The sequence below is a fragment of the Silurus meridionalis genome, chromosome 4 (assembly GCF_014805685.1).
Source record: "Silurus meridionalis isolate SWU-2019-XX chromosome 4, ASM1480568v1, whole genome shotgun sequence".
Taxonomy (NCBI): Eukaryota; Metazoa; Chordata; class Actinopteri; order Siluriformes; family Siluridae; genus Silurus; species Silurus meridionalis.
Window position 1 is genome coordinate 13,885,718 of NC_060887.1, and position 17,245 is coordinate 13,902,962.

General features: G+C 37.0%; 1 protein-coding gene across 2 annotated transcripts in view; it reads left to right on the forward strand.

The window, feature by feature from the left end:
- The first annotated feature begins 1,919 nt into the window (after positions 1–1,919).
- Positions 1,920–17,245, forward strand: part of spidr (scaffold protein involved in DNA repair) — a 36,212-nt gene continuing 20,886 nt past the window's right edge. The window contains exons 1-8 of one of the 2 annotated variants that reach the window (XM_046847776.1): positions 1,920–2,074; positions 5,408–5,560; positions 5,692–5,743; positions 6,417–6,581; positions 7,243–7,313; positions 12,415–12,641; positions 14,215–14,315; positions 15,356–15,533. In XM_046847776.1, the coding sequence (XP_046703732.1) occupies positions 2,048–2,074; positions 5,408–5,560; positions 5,692–5,743; positions 6,417–6,581; positions 7,243–7,313; positions 12,415–12,641; positions 14,215–14,315; positions 15,356–15,533 (974 nt within the window). In that variant the 5' untranslated portion in view covers positions 1,920–2,047. The remainder of the gene's footprint in view (positions 2,075–5,407; positions 5,561–5,691; positions 5,744–6,416; positions 6,582–7,242; positions 7,314–12,414; positions 12,642–14,214; positions 14,316–15,355; positions 15,534–17,245) is intronic. The other variant, XM_046847777.1, reaches the window with a different exon arrangement.

The window sequence follows — 17,245 nt, forward strand, 5'->3', positions numbered from 1 at the left end:
TGACTATGAAAATTGTAGAGTCACACTGAAGGCATCAAGGGCTATTTGACCAAGAAGGAGAGTGATGGGGTGCTGCGCCAGATGACCTGGCCTCCACAGTCACCGGACCTGAACCCAATCGAGATGGTTTAGGGGTGAGCTGGACCGCAAAGTGAAGGCAAAAGGGCCAACAAGTGCCAAGCATCTCTCGGGGAACTCCTTCAAGACTGTTGGAAGACCATTTCAGGTGACTACCTCTTGAAGCTCATCAAGAGAATGCCAAGAGTGTGCAAAGCAGTAATCAAAGCAAAAGGTGGCTACTTTGAAGAACCTAGAATATGACATTTTTCAGTTGTTTCACACTTTTTTGTTATGTATATAATTCCATATATAATTCCACATGTGTTAATTCATAGTTTTGATGCCTTCAGTGTGAATCTACAATTTTCATAGTCATGAAAATAAAGAAAACTCTTTGAATGAGAAGGTGTGTCCAAACTTTTGGTCTGTACTGTATATATATATATATATATATATATATATATATATATATATATATATATATATATATATATATATATATATATATATATTGATCTAAAGTGGCTTGTAGAAATATTCACACGTCTTAAGTCAGGGGTCGGCAACCCAAAATGTTGAAAGAGCCATATTGACCAAAAAAAAAAAAAAATCTGTCTGGAGCCGCAAAAAATTAAACGCCTTATATAAGCCTTATAATGAAGGTAATGTAGCGTCTATATTACCCCTTAGTATCAAAATGATAAGTAGGCTACAAATACATAGTGAGCATTCATGATTAAATGTTTATTTTCCCTGCAGCGCATCCTGGAGAGAATGACGCACCACGTGACTACTCTGCTGTACGATGGTGTTTTAAGTTTAACTTTCATTATAATTTTAATGTATTATGTTTCATTGCATTGATGAAATTAAAGAAATACAATAAAGAAATCTGATTTTTGATGTCATTTTTACTTTAGGATTCGAAAATACAACAAAATGTGCAACGTGCATAGGCCTCCTGTAGCCTAATTTCAGACCTCCCCATGGAAATGAAATGCAGTCCTCTTCAATCCTCAATAATACAATACAATACAATTATCTTCTCTTTCCCCCCCTTATCTGGCCAATAGACAGAGTGCAATAAAACAGCAGCCTTTTGAAATTAACTGGAAACGTATTTAAACCATGCATAAAACATGCATTAAAACAGTATAAAACTCAGTAAAACATAAAAGCAGCTCAGTCATGCCCGTGACAAAAATAATTCAGTTCGATTTCAGATTCATACCACTAACAAAAATAACACACACTGCATTTTCATTGCCAACCATTGTTCTTAAATTCACCAAAGTCACAATAAATCTCCACACAATTATATTTGACCTTGTGCAGTGTGCTACAGAAGCGGTTTAAGAGCTCTGACTAATGCGCTTTCTGACCATCCAAAAAAAAAACAACAGGATGTGAAAATGCTAATGTTATTGTATGCCTGCTAGATGGCTCTGGTGTTGCCAACTTGAAATCTGGTTAAATCAACAGCTTCATGCAGCATGTACTTTAAGCTTCAGGTGCCTGTGTCGCTGATTCTTAAGGCCTCACAGCAGATTTTGACCCTGACAACCTGTAACATAACAACTGAAATCTGACTGGAGAGAAACTCGCAAACAGACACTTCTGGGAGCAGTGCAAACCAGAGAAACGTTATGAATTTATTACATATTAATGGACATAAATCTATAAAAACGTGAATCATTAGTTCTGAAAGTGTTTATGCCAGCAGATAATTCTATTTAATAATAGAAGAGAAGGCCTTGCTTATTAAACATTTACAGTATTTAACTGTTATCATGGAACCGAATATATTTTGTTGCAGTTAGAGTTGTTGCAATACATTCACTCGGCCGCTTGGTGTCAGCGCTGCGGGTTTGTTGCACTGATGTGAGCCGCAGAGGAAGACGCTGTGCTTAAGAGACCCGGGAAAAAAAAAACAATTATAGAAACTTTAAACCAGTTACATCACGTTTTATTTAATTTTACTTTGGGAATGAATGCAATGGCTCCTTTTTTAAAGGTAAGAACAACTCATGCATGAAATAAACACAAAACCCCCACGTGATATAACAAACACACAGCGTGTGGTGCACGCACAGGTAAATAATCAGCGGTGCAGTGAAGCAGAAGTCAACACTGTTCCATGAAAGAAAGTTATAAAGAATAATATGAAGAATCAAGAACGATTACTGAGTAAAGTAAAGCATGGGAACGAGATGTTTAAGTCTTGGACTGGTGGTGGTGGTGTGCAAGAAAATAATGAATAGTTTAGTTAGTGGTAACATGGGTGGGTTGTGTTTTATTCTCAAACACACAGCTCTTTAACTGTCTCAAGCAAACCTTTTTACCACCTTGTCAATTCTAAATAATATATTTTTTTAAAAATATGAAATAATAGAAAATCAGAAAGATCTATTGCTATGAGAGAGAAAGTGGAGTCATATGTCAAATAAATGAGTTAATCACGAGATACTGACATTATGAGGATGAGATAATTATGTTGTGGAAACTGGTTAGGAAATAAACAAGACAGTGGACATAATCGTCGACTTTGCAGTCATGTCTTACTGATGTGATGGAATGAGATCATCAAGTCCTTAATGGCAAAATTAGTTCACAGGAATGAGATGGTTCAGTTATGGCCTCTCCTGAATAACATGGGAGAATAAAATCATGACGTGCTAAGTCAGATGTCTTTATCTGTCACATATACATTACAGTACAGTAAAAGTCGTTCTTTGCATATCTCAGCTTGCTCAGAAGCTGGGCTCAGAGCGCAGGGTCAGCCATGATACGCCGCCCCTGGAGCACAGAGGGTCAAGGGCCTCGCTCAGGGGCCCAAGAGTGCCAGCTTGCCGATACCCCGAACGCCCAACCATCAGATCAGTAACCCAGCACTTAACCACTGCGCTACCACTCCCACGGTGTATAGTGTATGAGAAGGAACGAGATCATTCAGTCATGGGAATGAGATGATCAACAATTTATTTGTGGCCACGGTTTAGTAACAGGAGGACACAAGATAATAAAGTTGTCAGAACAAGATAATTGAGTGATCACCACTTGGCAGTATGCAGTAATGAGACATGGCTTTAGGTTAAGTAATGTAAGAAAATTGAGATAATAAAAAGATCAGAATGAGATTATTGAGTGATCACATGCAGGAACAACCTTACGTACAATAAAAACAAAAATTAACAAGAGCAGTTTAAAATTACGAAACACTATACAAACACAAAAACTTACAAATTCAGTGTCTGTTGAGGATATCAAGAGAAAGTAAATTCCACAGGTATGGTGCGGCGTAGCTAAAAGCTCAAGATCCCATAGTTGCCAAACGCATACGTGGAAGGATTCAATTAGATGAGGACATTGATCTAAGAGTTTATATTCAGTGCGCTGTTTAATAGGAAGCCAGTGCCGCTGTGGAATAAGAGATATGTGGTCCATCGTAGGGGTTTTTAGTGAGTATTCGTGCAGCTGAGTTCTGCAAAATCTGTAACTTGTCTAGGATTTTATGGGGAAGACCCAAGAAAACACCATAACAATAGCCCATGGGTGAGGTGACATGAGCATGAATCATAATAGCAGTGCTCCTCATTGAGAGGGCCGGGGCGAAGGACATTTATATTACAGATGTGATAGTAAACTGTCTGAGTGATCTTTTAATATATGCTTCAAAAGATAGGGTGTTGTCAAGGATAATGCCAAAGCTCTTTACCTGTGTCGAAGGAGCAAATGCGGAACCGCCAAGACACAATAGTAATATGAGGAAATGAGATTAAAAAAAAAAATCGTCAGAATGAGATAATTGAGGGATCACCACCACTTGGTTACATGTAGGAACGAGACAGTTACAAGGTTTTAGGTTTTATCTGAGGAAAAATTATAAAAAAAAGATAATTGTGATCTCCACTTGGTAACCTGAAAAGTATTATCTTAATTGATTATCTCAGTTCTATAAATAAATTAGATAATTAAATTGTCAGAATGAGATAATTCAATGATCAAAGCTCTAAACAGTTGATTTGTGAGATTTCCTTTCCTAAAACACAAATCAGAATGTACAACTCAATACTGAATTAACCATCAACACAACAGCGTCTTCAACATGCCAGAATGAAACAAAGATCAAACAAGTAATAAAGCAATCTTTCAAAAAGAAATCTTCAATTAACAAATTGTAAAATTCTAGTATGTAGAAATTTAAATATCCATACTAGATTTTTAAGTATGCATACTAGATTTTATCATATGTGTAGTAGATTTCTAAATATGCATACTAGATGTTTAAGTGGGTTAGGGTTACTTTTGGAGACATTTTTGGGGTGAAAGAAAGCAACATGGCAACCATTGCATGCTTCAACACCTTGTAATTCTGTCTGGACTGTTGCTAATTGGAACAAACTTCACCACAACCAGAGGTGTAAAGAGGAGCTGAAAACCATACTTAAGTAAAATATAGTTACCTTACTGCTTAACGTTCTCCACTACAAGTTCACCAATTCAAGTCACCAATTCCAATAGGACTTGAGTAAAAGTCTTATTAGAGTATCTGATTTGAAGAGTACTTAAGTACTTAAGATGCACTAGTGCTCAACAATGTTAGGAAAAGCCCTAAATAGTTAATTTGTGAGATTTTTGTCCTAAAACACAAATTAGAATGTACAACTCAATACTGAATTAACCATCAACACAACAGCGTCTTCAACATGCCAGAATGAAACAAAGATCAAACAAGTAATAAAGCAATCTTTCAAAAAGAAATCTTCAATTAACAAATTGTAAAATTCTAGTATGTAGAAATTTAAATATCCATACTAGATTTTTAAGTATGCATACTAGATTTTATCATATGTGTAGTAGATTTCTAAATATGCATACTAGAATTGAATTTTACAAATATGGGTTAGGGTTACTTTTTGGAGACATTTTTTGGGGTGAAAGAAAGCAACATGGCTACCATTCCATGCTTCAACACCAGGGTTAGGTTAGGTTGAGGGTTTCATCGTTTGACAACACACAGAAACGAGACATGTTGCCAAGCTCAAGTTACATAACTTCAGGTTTAGTAATGTGCAGAAATGAGATGATAAAGATATTGGAGCAGGATACTAAAGTTATGGTTATTGTTTAGCAGTGTGGTTAAGATAATATTAATGATCTGATTGTTAATAAGTCAGTTGTGTAAAATTGTGCACAAAAAAATAATCAACACCACCTGACCAAATGTCAGCACTTCGACAGCAACGTCGTCCAACTGTATTATAAAGCTGGACAATTATAAAGATGGACGTTCTTCTCGTTGTCTTTCATGGAATTTTGATATGACCAAACCTCCTGTCCTCCAAAGCGCAAAAAGAAGTTGCGGGACATGAAGTGCGTGTTGTTTCCGGAGGACGTCACGGAAACGTTCTGCAAAAGGAGAATCCCAGAGACACCGAAAGCTACAAAGTCGTCATGGGAGAGATGCGGGGACAGTTTTCTGGACACACCCGGGATGGAGGTGAAGGGCGAGGAATATACACACACACAGCTTTTCACATATCTTTATCTGTGCTTGAATTTACTAAGAACATCACTAAATATTTACTTAAAAAACTTTTATTTTTCTTCTTTTTTTTCTTTTTTAATAAGAAACACATTGCTGGAAGACAGACGGGCAGATTGGCGCAGACGTCCACATCTGGTAGGTGCTGTCACGCTTAAAGAATTGATTTGATTTATTTCCGTGGATTCGATCACATTTACAGAAGCACCTAAAGATTACAGTTGTACCAATAAATAACCAGTAATTACCACATGAAGGTGGGAATTTATCATCACTGCAAAATCTTTAAATTTGATAGATCAGAGGATTTTTGTGCATTTTTTTATTTTTTTATTTTTAATTAATTAATAAAAAAAAAAAAAATCTAAATCTATCTAATCTGGGATTAGAAAACTTTAGGGTTATACAGATGCTCCTTTCCGAACGACCATCCGTAGAATAAATCTGTTCCTTACTGTGTTTGTTATTGACTACGCATATCTCCTAATGTTGTAAGAGCTATAAATACTATCAAATAAACAATAAAATATACTACAACATATCAGGTTTGTTCGTATCCGTGAAAGTTTGTAAAGTGAAAGTTCGTGAAGTGGGGAGCTTCTGTATATTAATGCTAATAGGTTACCAGCACATCGTGCACAGGGGCTTCCACTTCAGTAGAAATGGAAAGTGTATTTCCATCTCCAGGATCAACACTACTTCAACACGTATTATGGGTGGTCTTAAAACGAAAAGCGAGCTTTTACATACATCGTATGGAAATGCTGTACAGCAAGAGGAATAAAACATCTGCCATTCATGCATTCATCAGGAGGAGAGGATCCCGTTCACATCGCCTGGACATCGAGCGAGGACGAGCAGTCAGACAGTGAACAGCAGCTCCCACTTTCTCACGTCGTTACAAAGAGCATTCTGCGATCCAGATCAACGCCCAGAGCGTCCAGCAGATACAGCCGCTTCCTCAGCACAGGAGCAGGTGAAGAAAACTTTCTTGACTCAAGCTTTTTGGGCTTTTAATCATTAAGAGGTTAAAAAGAAATGTACAGAGTTCGCGTGTCAGGGATTCCTTGTTTATTTGTTGGGTCAGACACTTCAGTAGTTTGTGGCTCATATTTACAGTATGTAGACACTCAGGGCTGTGGGAACATGCACACCCCCTCCCCATGTCCTAGTAAATACAGAGTCATGATACTCTATATACAGGAACCACACAGTGTTCTGACCAATCGACCATTTATGTGGTTGAATACAATTAATTTCTTTATACCGATTAAGGAATTTCTCAACCAAACACAAGTGTACATAAAAAAAAAAAAAAAGGTTTAATGCACAAGTGTACGTTATTTGTAAGAATGACCACCTTTTGCTTGTGTGCCGTATGTGTGTTCACTTTGGGGGGGAAAAAATATATTCCGCATTACTGGAAAGTCTCCAATGTAACCTTTCTTTCTTTCTTTCTTTCTTTCTTTCTTTCTTTCTTATTTATTTATTTATTTATTTATTTATTTATTTATTTATTTATTAGCTCAGTGAACTCTTTTCACTTTCTAGCCCTCACCCAAGTACTTATCTTATCTTATTGCCAGCGCAATAAAATATAATAATATTTTTGTTTTCCTGCGGTTAAATGTTCATAGATACAGACGAGCTTCCCACCATTGATTCAGAAAGTGAGCACGAGGACATTTCAACGGAGCAAATTTCTCTGGTGAGTAAAAGTATCGAGACGTAACACAATGGTGAAGGGAAATCATTTGAAATGTCATCCCAAACTAAACCCAATCAAAATATGTGTTATTAATTTATTTATTTTTTAATGTGTTTGTTTAATGTTAGCTTAAATTTTTTTAAGACAGCTGTTAGGTCTGGGCAATGCAATGTTATGATTTCAATATCGTGATAAATAATGCCATGAAGTCCTTCACTGAAATATTGTCTTTATTGCGATATTTCTGTATTATAAATTTGTATTATTATTTTCTTTTACTAATTATTAATTGAAAGCTCATTTTATGGTAGCATTTTGTTTATTATTTTAATAGAAAAATTTAATCGGATGTTTAGGATCGGAATATGAATATTTGTTGACGTGTTGGTGAAATCTAGTGCCCATGGTGTTAGAAGGATGAAAAGAAGAGAAGAGAAGAAGGTTTTTAAAAATATGTATTTGCGTCTGTGCTGGTTTTTACTTTAGTGGTAAATCATAATGTTCCTGTGAGCTCTCACATAACAAACATCTTTAAGTCTCACTTTTCATGCCTAGTTTAGGAGCTGGAGTTCGTTCACCCACCAAGGGGCAGTGTGGTTCCTTAAAAACCATCTTCATTCCATTCATTCTTTCATTCATTCATTAATGAATTAATTAATTAATTCATCCATTTATTTATGTCTTTATCAACTGTTTTATACTGGGAACACTGGAAATGATGTGAGAATAAACATGCTGAAATGAAACACTGTCTATAAACAGCACTGTTTTCTCAGCTTGATATTACAGTACATGATTACTTAATATACACTTTCAGATTTTACTATATATATTATTTTAATATTAAATTAATAACAATTTATTTCCGTTTGTTAACAGCATATTGTTATTATTATTTTATATTATTTATATTGTTTAATTTGTTACTATTTTTATTGTTGCTACTTGTTTGTAGTAGTAAACTGCATCAAGTAACGGCTCTGAGCCCTTTCCTGTTTGCAGTGGTAATGGACAGGTTGACGGACAAGGTCAGACAGGAGTCTCAATGGACAATGATGTTTGTGGATGATATTGTGATTTGTGGTGAGAGAAGGGAGCAGGTTGAGAAGAGCCTGAAGAGGTGGAGGTACACGCTGGAGAAAAGGAGAATGAAAGTCAGTAGGAGTAAGACAGAGTACATGTGTGTGAATGAAAGGGAGGGCAGTGGAGTGGTGCGGGTTGCAGGGAGAAGAGGTGGAGAAGGTGGAGGAGTTCAGGTCCCTGGGGTCAACAGTGCAAAGTAATGGAGAGTGTGTTAGAGAAGTGAAGAAAAGAGTGCAGGCAGGGTGAAGTGGGTGGAGAATATTGATAGCAGGAGTGATTTGTGATAGAAGAGTATCTGCAAGAGTGAAAGGGAAAGTTTATAGGACTGTGGTGAGACCTGTGATGTTGTATGGATAAGAGACAGTGGCATTGACTAAAAGACAGGAGGTGGAGCTGGAGGTAGCAGAGCTGAAGATGTTTAGGTTTTCGTTGGGAGTGACGAGAATGGACCGGATTAGAAATTAGTTTATTAGAGGGACAGCGCATGTAGGACGTTTTGGTAACAAGGTGAGGAGGCGAGATTGAGATGGTTTGGACATGTGCAGAGGAGGGACATGGGGTATATCGGGGTATAGCCACCAGGGAGGTTTACAGATGTTGTGAGGGAAGACATGCAGGTAGTTGGTTTGAAAGAGGCAGATGTAGAGGACAGGGTGGTATGGAGACAGATGATCCGCTGTAGCGACCCCTAATGGGAGAAGCCGAAAGAAGAAGATGACTTTCTTCTAATAGTTATATTTACAAAAGTAAAATATTTAATTACTTCATTTTTAATAACTCATTTTTAGCTTACTAAATTTATGTATAATTTCTGAGTGTGAACAGTCTTAATTATATTCATTCTTGTGTCTCTCGCCTCACTAAGCAATTCATACTGGTCTGGTTCACACTGGATATGACTGGATATGAATGTGAGTATGGAACACATCCTGAATAAGCTCAGTTATAACTAGGTGTGCAGTTTGCACTGCCTAATCCATTTAAACTCCGCAGAGACAACAACCCGAACTCGAGATTGTTAGTGCGTCAGTTTGGAGCACGTCGTTTCACTTCTAGACATATTCAGCTGGAGGTGATGGGTGTGGTGATGTGAATATTCAGATATCTGAACAGTAGTATTCAAATAAGGTGTATGAAGTTATACATATTGTTTAGTCAGGAGAAAAAGCTTCTGATATTGCATTTTATGGTGAGGTCAAAGCAGATCGGAAAATATCACACACAATTATTCTATCTGTGATATGTGTATTGCAGATCTGAGTCAAGAGCTTCAATCAGCTGATGTTCACATCAAACATCTAAAAGCAGAGAAAAAACTCTCATAGTGGTGTTGGTACCTTCCAAGTGGGAACAAACAAATGTGTCAAGCTGATACTAAAAATGGAGATGGAATACAATAGCAGAAGACAAGGAATTTGTAAATCTTGAAATTCTTTCTCTTTTCTCCTTCTTTAATGTTTATTCATCATGTGCCAAATTTGTATCACGTTTTTAGTGGAATGTATACATATATGAACATTATAGCACAGGTTATGCATTAAAATAATTTTTTCCATAAAATAAATAGAGATTTATCATTGTAAGCGAAAATCAGTAGATGCAGGACCTAGGAGGTTTGGGTGTTTTTACTTTTAATGAAATCAATGTTTTTAGAAGATTCTTTGTAGGGAATCACATATCCTTGAGCTGAACAAAATGTAAAATGTCTCAAAATCTTAAAGGCACCTCTATAAGCATGAAAATAAAGGCATCTTTTCACTGCTTTTTGTGCTCTAGAGCAGTCAGACCAAAAACAATCATTTTTATCTGGTGGAAAATCGATTCAGTTTGGGTTTGCTTTTGATTATTTTCAATTTAAAACGTGTTTTACCTGGGCACAATTTACGCGATTCGTTTTTGAGAGTCAATACAAAACATGAAATTAATTGTTTGTTTCTTTGAATTGGTCAGACATGCACTTCTGAGGCACATGATATCAGTTTCTGCTGCGTAACAGAAAAACCACACAATCTGGGTAAGTGCTATCTGCCCTCTTCTGCATATTAAAGTTCACTGCTGCACACGGGCGTCTGGTTCAGCTGTGATTGGCATTGGAGAGAGCGCCTCCTATCCCAAGAGCATGGCAAATTTTGGTGTAGTTGAAAATGTTGAAGTCCAGGCCACAGCTGTGGAATTATCGAGACACAAACTTACAATCCAACCTCCAGATGATAGAGCGAAGACTGTTTTGTTACTCCACTCAGGATTATGATGTAGCATCACACTGGAATTTTGCTTTGCTTTTTTTTAAATGTTGCTTGAAAGCCCTTTTGGCTGTCAACCTACACGACGGCGTTTGTGGTTTAGTTCTGTTTTGCTTTAAATCACTTGATTATGTGATTCCCAGAGGTGGAGTATCTCATTTTGTAGCCAGTTTTGGGCTGAAATGATTAAATATGACTTTGTTTGCCCACATGAATCATTTGAGTTTCGGCCCTGCGCTCCTTCATGTAATCTAGCACTTGCTGGTCAGGTGGTTGAAGTTAAGGCTTGGTAATGTTCCCTATAAAACTGGTTGTGCGTCCTGTTCCTGCACACGTATGAAAGACAGAACGGCTTCCTCACTCCGAGGATTTAAATAAATAAAATTAAAAAAACACAACAGCAGTGAAAAGAGGTTTGATAGAGTATGAAATGTGTACACAGCTCCATTCAGCTTCACTCACTGCGGGCTTGAACGCATTTTTGACTTCAAGCCAGGAACATGGTGTTCTAGAGCTTGGGGGGGGTTGGAGAAGGAGGAGGTGTAATATAGGGTGGGATCAACTTAGAGGGACAAGAGAAGGACTGGAAGAAACAGATTCAGGAGGGGGGAATAAAGAGAAAGTGAGCATGTGCAGTGTGAGTTTTTTGGCACGCTGCCCTGTGGGTTGGAGTTGACTCAAAAAAAAAAAAAAAAAAAAAGCACACGTGGGCTGATGGGGCCGGCTGGAATGCTGATCATGCCTCCACATGACACGGAGGCAGGTAGTGCACTAGATTTTTCCACAACAAACTGGTTCCTTTACTGCGTCAGATGTGTTGTCTTTAGGCATGAGACACACACGAGCACATTGTTGCGTCAAACACGTCCGCTTTTTTTGCATTCATTAAAGATGTGCATTTAGCCATTTCCGCTGTCTGTTTTATTTACAACCTGACTCAGAGATCTGTTTAACAGTGATCCTGACCTTCCTGCTCATCGAATGTGTATCTAATTAATACAAATACTGCTACTAATAATAATTACATTTTTATCATTTTTTATATATATATATATATATATATATATATATATATATATATATATATATATATATATATATATATATATTGTTTCAAATTTTATTTATTTATTTTTTTTTACACAATCAAAACAATTTGAGCCATTATTTAATTTGAGCCAATTCTATTAAAATGTTTTCCCCTTATATTTCTTTAGCATAATATGTAATATTCAGTAAAATGTACACATTTATATTTGCTTTTTGCTTTTTTCTTTTTTTTCACATACAAACTATTTGATTGATGTTTGTTATTTCCCAAATGAATGATTCCTGGATATATATAAGTATCCTGATCGTGCTGATTTTATTAATTATTATTATTATTATTATTATTAATATTATTATAATGTTTCCATTAAATTATTTTCTTTCTGACCACATCAGCTTATTGAATTATTTACATTTACATTACATTTTATGCATTTTATTGTAGAAAAATAAATAAATATGGTATATTAATTTAGGTAAACTTTATGGATAAATGTTAATATACTATCTATCTATCTATCTATCTATCTATCTATCTATCTATCTATCTATCTATCTATCTATCTATCTATCTATCTATCTATCTCTATCTATCTATCTATCTATCTATAAATATATTACTGCAGTCAGTTGAAGACTGAACCCTAATTTTGATGGATTTTAACGTCTCATTTAAATGGCACTGAAGCATTCTTTTTTGCTGTATTGTCAGTAATTAGCATTAGTCTCTTTATGGTCAGGTGTCGGCTGAGATCTCGGACTGCTCTTCAGATAGTGATCACAACACCAGCAAGCTGGATTCTTCTGCTCAGGAGCAAAGCCAGCAAAACAGGTCTATCAGCGAGTGGGTTCGGTCTGCCCAAGCGCTACTCCAGACGCCTCAGAAACAAACCGATAAAAACCCCTCGAAGACACCCGAGGACTCCGGGAAAAAGAAGCGCAAGTTTGAAAGGTGTGAACAACCACACACACTGTGTCTTTGTGGTTAACCTCAAACAGTTTGAATCATGGCATGAACTTGGTGGTTTTTTGGTGTAAAATGCAACCTAATTGAGCAGTAGGCAAAACCTACTAAACTAAACACTAAAACCGAATATAAAACCGGTATATTTTAGAGAACATAACTAAACCCAAGAGTTATGAAAGCAAGGGTGAGAGAATGTTTTGGATAAGTATTAGTATATCAAAGCCATTATTATAAATGAAAAACAATTGAAAAACAACTGTGATTATATAAACCACAGTCTGGATACACTACAAAGCTGGGCTTTATGAAAGCATGCCAAGTCAAAAAGAATTACACACAGAATCCTGTTTAGCATATTTGATAAAAGGTTTTCCTTGTGCAGATGAGACCAGTTAACCTTTTTGTCCTTGGATCAAACATCTGGCAGAAACCAGTGAATAGACTAAAGCACAGTGGTGGTAGCACTATATTATGCATGAGTTATCCTCTTGGCTCTTCTACAGATATGATATGATATATCAACTAGGTATGATGACTATATGGGCAAATGTTTGTGGCCACCTGATTGTAAAATTACCATGTGCTTTTTATCATTCCACATTTAGTCCGAATTTACTGTTCGAATAACCTCCACACTTCTGGGAAGGTGTTCTACTAGATTCTGGAGTGTGTTTATTCAGTAAACGAGGACATTAGTAAAGTCAGGTACTGGTGTAGGGTGAGGAGGCCTGGGGTGCGGTTTAAATTCATCCCAAAGGTGTTCAGTAGCGTTGAGGTCAGAGGACTATATATTCATGGGGCAGGTGCACTATTATGCTGGAAATGGTTGCGCCTTCTATTTAGAGTGAAGGGAGAATCGAGCGCTACTGAATCCAAGGACACGTGTGTGGAAATGGCGCTGAGCATCACTAACTATAGGTTAAATTTCATCTTCTATTGAAATACTCCATATAACGTTCACATTTTCTGGATTTCTTGTGGTAAAAAGCTTTTAGGGTTTTTTTTCTAGCTTTGAATATTGACTTATTTGTTTTTGTAGTCTTTATGAGTTACAGCTGGTGAAAGCAGCCAAGGTCAGATTGACCTGGCAAGCACATTGTTTATTTAAATGAAATGATCAGGGGGAAAAACCCAAAAAAACAACTTGTTCACACTTGTGTTTTTTTTTTCTTTTTTCTTTTTCATTTTATGTAAATGATCTGATAAACCAGCCTTCATGAATTGTCTATGGTTGGTAAGCCTATATCATTTGGTATAGGCCAAGAAATGAAATGTTCCAAGTACGAATTATAGGTTTGGTTTGTTTAATTATTTTCACGCTCTGATTTATTTTGCTGGAGACGTCTGTAAATAACACGGCTTTCAATTACAATCCCGTCAACTTCTGAGGTGAAACGGGATCGTTGGAATGATTGCGAACAGTGTTTTTAATTACGAAAGCAGTCTTTAGATGCTGACATCGATGTTACATGTGTAGAAGCTAAATTAAATCCTGCACATGTGTGAGTAGTCTGGTGATTATACATTTGTGAAGCTGCTTTTTTTTGCATCTTTATAGTCAGGGACTGGCCGAGAGACTGAATAGACTTCAGTGCCGACAAAGGTCAGCTATAAGCTTCTGGAGGCACCAGCCTGTAGCTGGCTTTGCCACAGGAACAGGTATAAAACACACACACACACACACACACACACACACACACACACACACACCCCACACACACACCCACACACACACACAAGCACACAGATAATGACATTATTTGTGTTAAGGTGGGAAAACCCATCAGATGTCACTTTTGCTGAAATCTAGAAAAGTTTTGTTTTTACGATAATATATATATAAATTGATGACATTTCATTTAAGCCAATGCGGTTTATTATAGAGAACAGTAACGTTTAATTAGTCATATATTTTGCATTTCGAGACAAAACCTTTTTTTTATTGTCCGCCTCAAACAGACTTTATTCAGGTTTTAAATTTTTATGGTTCCTCTCTGTTTGATGGATTTGATTGCAAAACCAGAAGCGTTCCAGTTTTCTGGCGACTTTTAATACATGACAAGGTGTAAACTTGACTGTAGCTGCAATATATTGCTGTTCATAACCGAACTTAACATGTCGTGGTTACAGGAAACTACAAAAATCAAATACATATTTTTTCCGTTTTTGTTTTCCATGGTATAACGATTTTTCTGTGTTTATACCTCACTCTGGCTTTTGAGTGTGTGTGTGTATATGTGGGGGTGGGTGTAAAAGAAAATTGGTGGAAAATGAAGAATGATGGTAGATAAGACGTCCTGTAGAGTTCAAAGGTGAATATGAAGCAGTAGTTATTGTGTGGGAGGATGGTTCCCCCTTACACACACATATTTCAGACTGAAATATACCAGAAGCTGTTTACTGCCATAAACAGTAACATGATTTTAACATCTTGACAATTTTTAATGCACCGATATTATTATAAAAAACAAAAAAAACAACTATTCCAGGATATTTGTTGGAAGCTGGAAGATTCCTGATCTGTCAATAGTTAGCCATGTGCCATGCTGTGATTGGAAAATGATCAGTGACTGGATAGTGTGAATGGTGCAGAATGGAAGGTTTTTACTTACTTTGTAATTGTAAAAATGAGTGAAATATAAAATCGGTTTTTTGACCGAATGTTGTTTTTTTTCTTGTTTGTTATCGTGTCGTGTCAGAGGAGAGACCTGGTGTACTGGTTCTCCATGTTCATAAAGTGCAGGAGGTTTGCGGAATGCGGGCTGCCCTATGCCATAGACACCCCGACAGGGGGATGAGCGTTGCTCTGTTCAGCAAGGAAACGGCCAATCAGCTGGCACCCAGCACAGGAGACACCATCCACGTTCATCCACCATGGTAAGATTTCTCCCTTTAGGTCTGCTCTATTCAAAGAAGATCTAGAAAAAAATCATTACACCCTATGGAAGGAGTCTCCTGTCAAAAATCAGATCAGATTCTATAAGATTAGATTGAACTTTGTTATTGTCAGAGTACAAGTACAGGGCCAATGAAATGCATTTAACCAGAAGTGCAAATAGCAATGTATATAAATAAATGATATAAACAAATATACATATGTATGTACATTAAATGTATAATGTATAATGTATATTACATATAATGCTGTATAAGGTATAGATCAAAACTCTTCTTTAGCCACAAAATCTTTACCTTCACTGAAAAACCTTCAGCAAAAATATATTTATGGATGAGCATTTGGACAATAGAGAAAGTTACCAAAAAAAAACAACCAAAAAAACTCATATAGTGATCTAATTTAATACTTGGCCATCATGGTGTTCACACTCTAGCCAGGTGAGTTGTGGTGCAGTTGAGGGTCACATTTTGATGATTTTACAGATATAACTCTGTGGCTTACAAAGAATCAGATAAGATCTTTTTTTTTTTCTTTTTCTTGAGGGTGGGGGGGGTGGGGAACGGGAAAGGCCTAGCTGGACTACAGCTGTGAGGGGAGTAGATACTCAGCCAACACTGGATCGACTTGCTTTCTTTCTCTTTCTCTCTCTCCCTCTCTCCCACACACTGCTCCCACGTCATTGTTCAGCTCTAGGGAACGGCCTGCATTCCTCTTCCTGGCAGCTCTTTGCTCATTTCCAGCAAGCCAAAGGGAAAAACACAGCTGGATCCTTTTTCTCCTATTTCCTTCTTTCTTTCGTTCTTATGTCAAGGCGGAGCGGATCACCCCTGGCTCTGGCTGGTGGCAGGAAAATAAATTACAAACATGTGCAGGACATTGTGTTATTGAACGACTGAGCTGAGAGGAAAGTCCAACAGTTTGACATCACCTTTGACCTCTGAGCTTTAGCAGACATTTGGAAGCACATGTTTAAAAGGAATTTCCACTTTTACATAAGAGATTCGCATTTTTAACACCGAACTATGCTAGCACGGGGTCAGCATTCGGTGTTCTGTAATAAAAGTGACAGATTAGCCAGTCAAAATTCGAATCTGGGATGACTGACAGCTATGTAGGTCCACCTTAAAAGCCTCGCCGCTTTCTACCATCTCCTGGTCAAAAACAGCCCTCTCTCAGATGAACGAGTAAAGAGAAATACACCTAGAACCGCTTGGTTAATACTGTAAAACAGTAACATACGTGGACTTCACTTTCTAACTTGGAAAAGTGATTTATTTTAATTGAATTATTCTGAAACTCTCTCCTAAAAGGACCATAAAAGCATGTACCCCCAATACCTCCATCATTTCAGGTCCATTTATATGTAAATCTCTTTTCCTAGTGATATTAATTAATGCTTCAATGTAATTGATGTACTTGTCTAATGTGAGCTCAATGACACGAACACGGCTAGATGTTATTGTACGTGTGAACCCGGACTAGAATATTACTGGTGTGAAATGGAGGAAAAGGGGGGAAGGGCTTCCAGGGGGCGACAGTGGTTATAAGAGTTTGAAACAGCTGTGTGAAATTTGATTGTCTTACGTGATGTTTATTACACACACACTTTTTTTTTCGAGAATTTCCAGTTCCAGCGTTCTCTTATGTTACATCGCAGAGCTCTCGTGCAAAAAGTGTACAAGTTTGCAGG